Source organism: Athalia rosae, chromosome 5, assembly GCF_917208135.1.
Source record: "Athalia rosae chromosome 5, iyAthRosa1.1, whole genome shotgun sequence".
NCBI classification, from domain to species: domain Eukaryota; kingdom Metazoa; phylum Arthropoda; class Insecta; order Hymenoptera; family Athaliidae; genus Athalia; species Athalia rosae.
The window spans coordinates 7,864,915-7,874,319 of record NC_064030.1 but is presented as its reverse complement, the minus strand read 5'-3'; the positions used below and the strand labels follow the sequence as shown (position 1 = coordinate 7,874,319).

Sequence of the window (9,405 nt, the reverse complement as noted above, 5' to 3'; positions counted from 1 at the left end):
GGCCCAACGCACAGACACGCGATATTTGACCTTATTGAAAAAGATTCGTACCAAATTTTTCGTTGATTATACAGGGTGTCACAAAATTGTGTCTCATTAATTTACTGGGTGATTTTTCGAATGAACTGTAGAATTTATTTTTCATTTCTCTCTTTCATTTCATAGCGGGTGATCGATTGCGGGCGAAAAATGACATCGTACCGGCTGTGGCTTTTGGAAACTTTTTTCTAAAGTCATAGAAAGCGACTATTAATAATATAAAAATTAGGTTGGATTTAGCTGAATTATGTATTCCTTTTCCTCATGCACGTCATCACACTTCTGTGGTAAATCTCTTTTGCATGCTTCGACTTAATTACCTCCCAGAAACTTTTCGGAAATTCATATCAGTAATGTTATTTTGTTCATTTTACAAACTAGGACTCTGGTAAAAAATTAACGATTGAAAACTAAATACTGATCGTGTGTGCCAGATGATCAATCATCCTTCCCTCACTTGTACGTATTAAAATATGTAGTTATAAACGTAACGAAATGCTTCTTGATGATATTAGATGTCAAGGAATCCGACAAGTTTTCGAAATTTATTATACACCACATGTATAATCGGTATATTCATCAATCTACCTGACAAATACGTTATCGTAACGATGATCGCTAACGAAGATCCGCGATTCCATCCTGAATATCGCTAGAGATCACAAAAGCCACTGGTTTGTGCGTGGGATTTTTTTTTTTCTACGATATATAGTTTTTTTTTTTTTTTTATCAGTATCAATATTGTTATTATTTTAATTTTGTTATCAAGATTATTATTATCATTATACTATAATAATATTTATCTGATAATTGTATATTTCTCAATCGCTGCTAATCCTGTCATTATATCTATGAATCCTGTGCTCCTTTTCATGAATACATGGTTTGTTTTCTGCTATACTTGAAATCAGCGTCATTAACATGACTACGAAGAATCGGTAGAATGAATTAATTTTTGGCAGGGTTTTCATATTGTTGTTATTATTATTGCGTCGCAGTGCCGGGTTTCTATAAAAGTCGAAAAATTCAACTCAAATCATCAATGATTGTGCGTATGAAAGAATTTTTCGAACAACTTTGAGAGACTTGAATGAAAAATAAGGAAGATTTTTCTCTCGTAAGTACATATCGTATTTTGACAGTGACAGTTGAAGTAGGTACGTACGTACATCCATGGAGGAACATCGAGAAATAATAACACGAGTAAATGAATCGTGATGCACACAAGTTACATTCTGAAATTTAGTGTAAAAAATCCCGCTCAGCATCCGATAAGACTTATCAATGTCCACGCATTCTCTTGGGTCGTTATGTTTTTTTTTGGGTTTCACAGACATGAAATGTCATGGTTAATAAGACACTTAGCTTTGTTTGAAATCTCGCTTCATTCTAAAGAAAAAATGAGAAAAAACCAGATCGATTATCAAAGTAAAATAGTGTTCAAATCTGTCACAGTTTTTTTTTTTACAATCGTATCTATAATTACTGATTTCAAAGGCAGTATATCGTGATTTATACATGTATGTATTTATGAAAAGTCATGTGAAGTAATGTACTTTTGCGCATAATTATCTAAAGTCCTTTGTACACCTTTATACAATAGCACACCCAGGGAATGAAGATATTTGAATCGACCAGATTATTTTTATAGCACTTTTATTACATTTTCGTCGGATAATTTATCAGTTTATTTGAAGTTGCTTCATTTTTGGAATCTGCATTTGCTCTTTGACGATAGAAATATTTGTTCATCGGTGTGACATCGTTACCTTTTCCCTGAGTGAAGTCAGCTGTGTGCCCGATCAGCATATGATGACATTTTCATCGAAATTCAAATAAACATGAGTTCTTGCAGCTCACAGCTATTCAAGTGACCATTGCAATGATGTGTGTATCGTATGATATTAGCATAATCTTTAATAAGACTACCCACCCCTCGGTATAAAACACATTCATGCTTTTACATATTGTATAGAGTGTGTGTGGAATAATATGATTCACTTTTTTTTTCGTCGGTATTTCTAAACGCAGCTACAACTAGAAAAAGTAAGAAAGAAAAAATGAGACCAAAGAGGAAAAAAAATATAACGAACACAAGTGAAGATTTACACTTCGAAGTACCTTTGCTATTAAAAATGAAAAATATCTAGTTTATATACGCAATAATACGTTACATTAAACTATGAAATAGGATATATATATATATACTATATATACTGATTTTGAGCGGTGTCCAATTTATACATAAATATCTGAAATGCGCTAACATCATTACGGGAAGTAATATTATTCGTCAGGAGATCTAAATCATCGAACAGAAGCTTTCCGTGTTTTATTGATAATGTGTAGTACCAGCTACCAGCATTATCCTTTGGAACGTCGGTTTCCGGTCACTAGATCAGCAATTACGACTAAAGTGACGTATCACAACCGTTTATTGAACAATTGGAACGCATGATTGTCAGTTTTTCGGGTTTCCTGACCTCTTCGCTATTCTTTTTTCCAATGACATTTGTGGGGTAGAACAATCTCACGAACAATTAAACCGGCTGTACATTAAGATAGATCGACAAAGTCCCACGTAATAAAAGCGAATCCTAAAATAACAAAAAAAAAATATAGTTCTTGATTGCAGAGCAAATAAGGGATTACCGAATTTTGGCGTTAGGAATTTGGATATCAATAATTACTCGACTCATTTTCCGATTAACTTCAATTTCAAAATTTCCGTTCATTTGATCTCTTTTTTCATCCCTCTACCCACAAACAATAAAAGAATGTTTTGAAAACCCTGAATTTGACCGCATCATCGATATAATAATTTTCGAAACCTCAACGGATGTTATTAAATTGTATTCTTACTGTATTCTTAAACTGGTCCTAAGTTTTGGTGCTGATCTGTGATGTAACAATGACGTGTCTCCTCGTCAATATTACTTCCTGCAACTTTATAATGTATAATTTCCAACCGTATTGGATTTTTTTTTTTTTTCAGAAATTTGTTTTCCTTATAATTCTCGTCCCCTAGTTATACTATGTAGATTGATAATAATGTCTATAGTATTTGTATATATACTGAAACTTCCATCCCGATCGATAGAATGATCCACAAGTGATCCTGACGGTGACGTAGGTATTACATGATCGTGAGATTTACAGTATAATTAATTACCCTATATAATTATATCTCTTGGCATTTATAATTAGGCTAGTAATAATGTATCCAATTAATCACTATGCGGTTGGTATATCATCATTCAAAACTTACCACACCACGACGGTATAATCAACTGATCATTTTAGTATATAATAATATCGTCCAGCCGTAGGATGAACATTTTTATTTATTTATTAATTTATTTACTTTTTTTTTTTTCTCTATTGCACTCTATATGTTATTAAAACGGAGTTGTTACAAGAGACACGCGCTTTTAGTCCGTCTCTATTAGTTACTCCCCTTTCATAATATATCACCCTAACACGCAAGCTAGGTATATAATAGTAAGAAACTACACTCCGTCACGTACTACGTTAAATGACACAATAATGATAAATTATTCGGCTGGCCGCGGCGTTGTTGCGTTTTCTTCGTTAATTGTGCGTCATCATTTTGTCATAGAGCGTAGATCATAAACTGGTTTTATATTGCTCACGATCCGCAGTTTAGGCACAAATTATACATCACCAAGAAGTATATTTAGTGCTCAAAAGTCTGATATAGCAACGTTAGCAACGTGACGAATTCGCGTCGATCTTCCCCAATCGATAAATCCTTGAATAAGTGTCCTTAAGGAAGATCAGGAGACACCGTAGGTACAGGCTGAATTGTCTGGCGGACTTATCTTCTCCACTGGAAGCACTGCTGCTCTTTGCCATTCGTCTCTCACCTGCGAATATCATACACAAACTCTACTTTTTCGACAATACAGAAAGTCGCTACGTTTTGTGGCCTTATCTATAACATAATGGATCTAGCATTCCAGATTTTAAGTACATCTCGAAACTGAAATCGATTTGTGATTTATGTTTCGTAAAATCTTTTTTTTTTTTCATCACCTCGTTCGCTCACCTGTTCTACTTTTTTGAAGACTCTAAGCAGATTCAAACCTGCCAATTTCTTCACGTCATCTTCCGTCCAAGAAGGATCTTCCAACAACGTTGCTAGAAGTTGAGGATATCGAGACACGTCTTCCAAACCAGTCGGCGTACTGAAATTTCCACACGTTAAACTATACTTGAGAATTTTTTAAAACGAAGATTAATGAATTTCATCGAACTTCTTATGTGGTGATCGTATACCATCATTGTGGATTTGAGACGGGGAAGGGAATCCGATGACAAGGAAAACTGAGGCGTTCAAAAGTTATCACTCACATTCCCGAACTTACGCGCATTTTACATTTAGCAATGAAAAGCCGTGTAATCCAGATTCAATTACATAATTATGAGGTAAAACTTACAAATTGATTCCATCAAATCCTGCCCCAATTCCCACGTGATTGATGCCTGCGACACTTCGAATGTGATTTATGTGCGCTGAAAACAGAGAGCAACCTGCCGTAATCTGCTGTATTTTTTACACGGTATCCAAGGCAGCTGGGTTCCCGCAGTTTTTCAAAAATCTTAGTTTTGAATACAACAGATTTTTTAATCAACGATCTACGTACCGATTACGTCGCGTATCGTTGCTGTACTGTTGCATGTGATGAAATATGTGTAAAAAGGAACCATTGCAACGCCGTCATTTTCTGCCTGTAAACATGAATAACTTTTACACATCCCCGTAAGAACCTCGAAATTCACGGACACGCGAATCACCCCAGTGGAAATTATAATCTGGATTTCGTGTACGAGCCTGCAATTTGTGAGGTAATACTTTATAATTTTCCTATTATAATTGTATTCATTGGAACGTGATAGCGGAGATTATATTCCCAGAATTAATCGACAAAACTTCTGCCTAACAAGCTGAAAAGTGATTTCCAACTCGGCTCGGCTCAGGTATGCTCGACGCATTATCATTCTTCTCTACGTATAATAAACTACGAACGATCGAATACCCGAGTGAATTTATGTTGCCGTTCACACATTCGGCGAAACGGGTGACCGAGAAATACGTTATCATGGAAAACGTGAAATGGAGAGTTTTCTCTTCAGATTCAATATCTCGAGATTATTGATATTGCTATCATGCAGATATTGAGCACAACCGGATATATCTCACCAAACTTCGGAGAACATCGTCAGGTACATTTCTGGTTGAATTGCATAAAGCTCTGGCGGCACTGTGAGAAAAAATTACTGGTGCTCTGGTAGTTTGCAGAGCAGCTCTCATGGTCTTCGTTGAAACGTGCGACAAGTCAACCAACATTCCGAGTCTGTTCAATTCTCTTACAACGGCCTGTAATCAAATATCGTCACGCGCGTAAGATTGTTCGATCCGCTCGAACCGTAATCAATATATTCGACGACGTATTTTGAGCGATAAAAATAATTAGCTAAATGCGGACTTCATTGCCTCACCTTTCCGAACTCACTGAGACCAGGAGCATTTTCTTGCGTATTATTTGTCTCTCCAACTGAACAGACTGCCCTACCAATAAAATAATCGTTAGAATATCGGTTGAACGAATTGAGGCAAACCGAAATAATAGCACATCTGTACGAAATGCTTTCAAGAAAGTTATTGAAATGAAAAAATGATCATGTCAAAATGATCATGTTACTCACCAGGAAGTGTCACAGGCGTGAGTCAGCGTAAGATACCTGGCGCCCAATCCATAAAATGTTCTTAGAACTCCGAGAGAATTGCCCAGCGCATGGCCACCTTCAACCCCGATAAGACTAGCAATTTTACCTTCCCTATGAGCGTCGATGAGACCTGGACGCAAAAAAAGATGAAACCAGTTGAGCGATTACACAATATATGGTTTAATGATTGAGTGATAATTGAACGATTCGATCACCTTTGACGGATGTAACCAAGGTGAGATGTTGCGCATTCATTTCCGCCAGTCTTCGGATCACGTCAATTTGTTCCAAAGATAATTGAACAGCGTTAAGTTGCGCAGCTCCGCACGGTACGTAGGCAGACCAAAACTAAATCATGTGCAACAGAAAATTCTTTATAAAAAGAGAAGATTTTTCAAGTAATATGAAACAGCTAAAATGACACGTATAACGATTGACACGGGTCGACGTAGGTATTGTGATTGATGGGTGCGGGACAGGTGGAAGTTGTTGGTGGGCAACCAGTAAATTGTACTTGAAAAATCAATTTCCTTCCGATCATTTGGCTACGAAATTGCGAATTGATAATGTAATTATAATACTCACTTGAGCTCCGACTAAACCAGCTCGCAATCTCGGAATATCTGTATGACTCCAATCTGATCTGGCCCAAGGATCGACGCGACCTAAATCGCTGCTTAGATTAACTTCTCCTAGTTGATTATGTACGAATTTCCTCACGTTCCACGGCAAATCGTTGTGTCTGATCGAAATGATATTTGTTTTCAATGCGTGACAGGATCATAAGAATTCTCATATTTGTACGAGTCAAAGTCGTTTAATCGTAAAGAATTACTGGTACGATTTCAAACGATTATTTTGACTCAACGATTCAAGAAAAAAAGAGAAGGGAATAAAATATGAACTCACCCGTCAATAAGAGGTACTTCTGTTAATAACCTTCTGATAACGTCTAGCCTTTGTTGGTGAGTAACGGGGGCAGTTTGAAGTAGAAGAGGTAGGCACAGTCCTCCAAGTAAAAGTGAGGAAACTAGTAGGAGAACAGGTGCCAAAACGCGACACTTTTTTCTAGGACTTTGTTCACGACGTTCTTTGCTACTACCGCTGCTCGGAGAATCCTCGCAAGGGGGTGGAAGGCGAACGATCCCATTACAAGGCGCTACGTCTGGCAGTTCTGTCAAGCATGTTGTCTGGTGGAAAACAATTAAAAAATCTTAGCCATACTGTAATCGGGCTTATTAGCAATTATTGGTATCTCGTGACCGAAAACCACATGCAAACTTTCTCTGCGAATGGAATTTAAGTATGACCGATTTTCGTTCTGATTTGCAAATTAAGTTTTGACTCACTTCGCATCGCCTTTAAAAGGTTTAATTGTTAAATAATGAGCTTTCCCGTCACTCTGCTATGCCCATTACGTCACTACTGTAACAACGTACTTGTACGAAACTAGGCGACAGTTGTTCTCAACGAGTAATTTAAGTATATATAATCTGCAAACAGCAAAGTTAGTTAAAAATCTTTTCTTTTTTATCCCTTTCCTTCCCGAGACGTGAGCCTGAAAATTAGTTGACAGATCGAATTCTGAAACAAAAATTGATCGGAACAGACGAGGAGTTGGAAAAAAATTCCACTAAATCTGAGCCAACGACACATAATTTTGAATTCTCGTTTGACGATATACCATAGTGGTACATGAAAGAACAAAGTATAACAATGTGGTCTGCTTCATAATCCCATTTTAATTCCTTCAAAGAATCAACCGCGTATAATCCTTTTCAACTTTCCTTGGAAGTTTCGATGTAATAGTGTGTATCTTCTGCACACCAGAAGTCGCCAGATTTTACATAAACCTACCGTGGCTTATAATTTCAGAATGCAGGAATTAACGAGAAATATAAAGTCTAACATTCATACATGTCTAACGTGTAGTTACAACATATGTATTTAAAACTCCAACTTCAAGTTTCACACCCTGAAAATCGGCGATTGGTACCGAGTTGGAATCGGTGCGCTCACGCGTAGAAATATTCCAGAATTCATCGACTAATGATCCGACATCTTACGAACAAACGAGAACAACCAAAGTTTTGAGCACCGCTGCTACCACACGAGTAACAACCACCTAGTTACTGCGGAGAATGCAATAACGCGTGATTGCAGTGTCTCGACATTGAAGGGCCGGTAGTTTATTTGGCTCTCGCAAAGCTCCGGCGAGGCGGGGACAGTTTTTTTTGACTCAAGGGTCGAATAGCACGCTTAAGGTAGCGAGCAACCAAACCTGGAAGCTGAATTGCAGCTGCAAACGCCAGGCTTGTACACCGCGGCCTTTTGACCGCTAGCTGGCTGCCACACAGAGGGTCAAGCATGCTAGACGTTGAATCAGCGGCCCTGCATGCGGGTGCACGCATGGAACGACTTGACATTGTTTTCGCGTCTGATTGTGGCCCAGGAATACGAATTATACCAGCTGCTGTCAGTTTCGAAGGGAAAGGGATTACCGAAGATCTTTGGTCAGTCGGTTGAATAACTAAATAAAATGTAATAAAAAAAAAAAGTCAAGCCGCGAAAGAAACGCGAATTTTATGGGTCAATTCGCGAGTATTTCGCAGGGCTCGATTTTACCGGAATCTATCGTAAGACGGGGTAGCGCATCGCCTCAATAATTTGTCGAGCACATGTTTGCCTAGTAAATTCTTCGTGCGATTTTCCCGTACCCTGGAGGATAAGCCGTGGCCTGATAAAACTTTTATGTAACGGGATGCCGAAGAGAGTCGAAATCACAACAGTCATACAACACTCCTCTCCGCTCTGTGATGTTTACGTGACGTTTTGCGAATAAAAACTGTCCGTTTTCCGGATCGTAACGTTGCATGAATAATTTGCGGCCTAACATCCTAGGGTAGAAATAATTGAGGGGAAAATTTACGATACCGCAGTTATCCCCCGCTTATCCTAGAACTGCGGGTCTGCACTCGTACGTAAAACAAACTCGACAATTGTAATTCTTTACGATAAATTATTCGATGAACAGCGCTCGGCCAACTTTCGCGGCAAACTTTGACTTGTAACTCGGTTGTTGTTGTTGTTGTTTTTTTTTGTTGCTTGTAAATTCCGCCTCCGCGCGGAGTAAACTTGGTTGCAGAAGCAACGCAGCGGTAAACCACTTTTTCGCCTTAAAACGTCGGATTACTTTAGAGTTCATCTATCGTGTTATTTGTTTAATACAATTTCTAATGTGGCTACACATCACCCCGTCTCTGACAGGCCAAATTTAATCAACTTTTTAGCAAGTTCTAAGGACCGTACGTCTCCACATTATTCGAAGAGGGGACGTGATATACTCGACGTTTTTATGTCCCCGGACTAAGGGCGGATATACGACACCCAGGTAAACGATAAACCATTTACATGGGAGCAAACTAATTGCAGAATTTCCTCCTTGGTATTGAATTTAGATTACTTATTTGCTTCTGTACAAAATATAATCATACACCGGTGATTCGGCGACTGACTCTATGCATAATTCACGAGTCACATAGTTTTCGATCGACTCAATTACAACGAATCTCTCACAGCTACGAAAATTTCAACATCAATCACACGATCGGTAGA

At 38.0% G+C, this 9,405-nt stretch overlaps 1 protein-coding gene across 3 annotated transcripts in view; it reads right to left on the bottom strand.

Annotated features, from left to right (window-relative positions):
* Nucleotides 1-1,690: 1,690 nt before the first annotated feature.
* Nucleotides 1,691-9,405, bottom strand: part of LOC105685853 (dipeptidase 1-like) — a 31,379-nt gene continuing 23,664 nt past the window's right edge. For all 3 annotated transcript variants that reach the window (XM_048655492.1, XM_048655493.1, XM_048655491.1), the window contains 10 exons: nt 6,700-6,980; nt 6,376-6,532; nt 6,006-6,138; nt 5,770-5,920; nt 5,563-5,632; nt 5,264-5,440; nt 4,707-4,791; nt 4,500-4,575; nt 4,109-4,247; nt 1,691-3,926 (listed from right to left, as the gene is read on the bottom strand). In XM_048655492.1, coding sequence (XP_048511449.1) covers nt 3,837-3,926; nt 4,109-4,247; nt 4,500-4,575; nt 4,707-4,791; nt 5,264-5,440; nt 5,563-5,632; nt 5,770-5,920; nt 6,006-6,138; nt 6,376-6,532; nt 6,700-6,980 — 1,359 coding nt within the window. In that variant the 3' untranslated portion in view covers nt 1,691-3,836. The remainder of the gene's footprint in view (nt 3,927-4,108; nt 4,248-4,499; nt 4,576-4,706; nt 4,792-5,263; nt 5,441-5,562; nt 5,633-5,769; nt 5,921-6,005; nt 6,139-6,375; nt 6,533-6,699; nt 6,981-9,405) is intronic.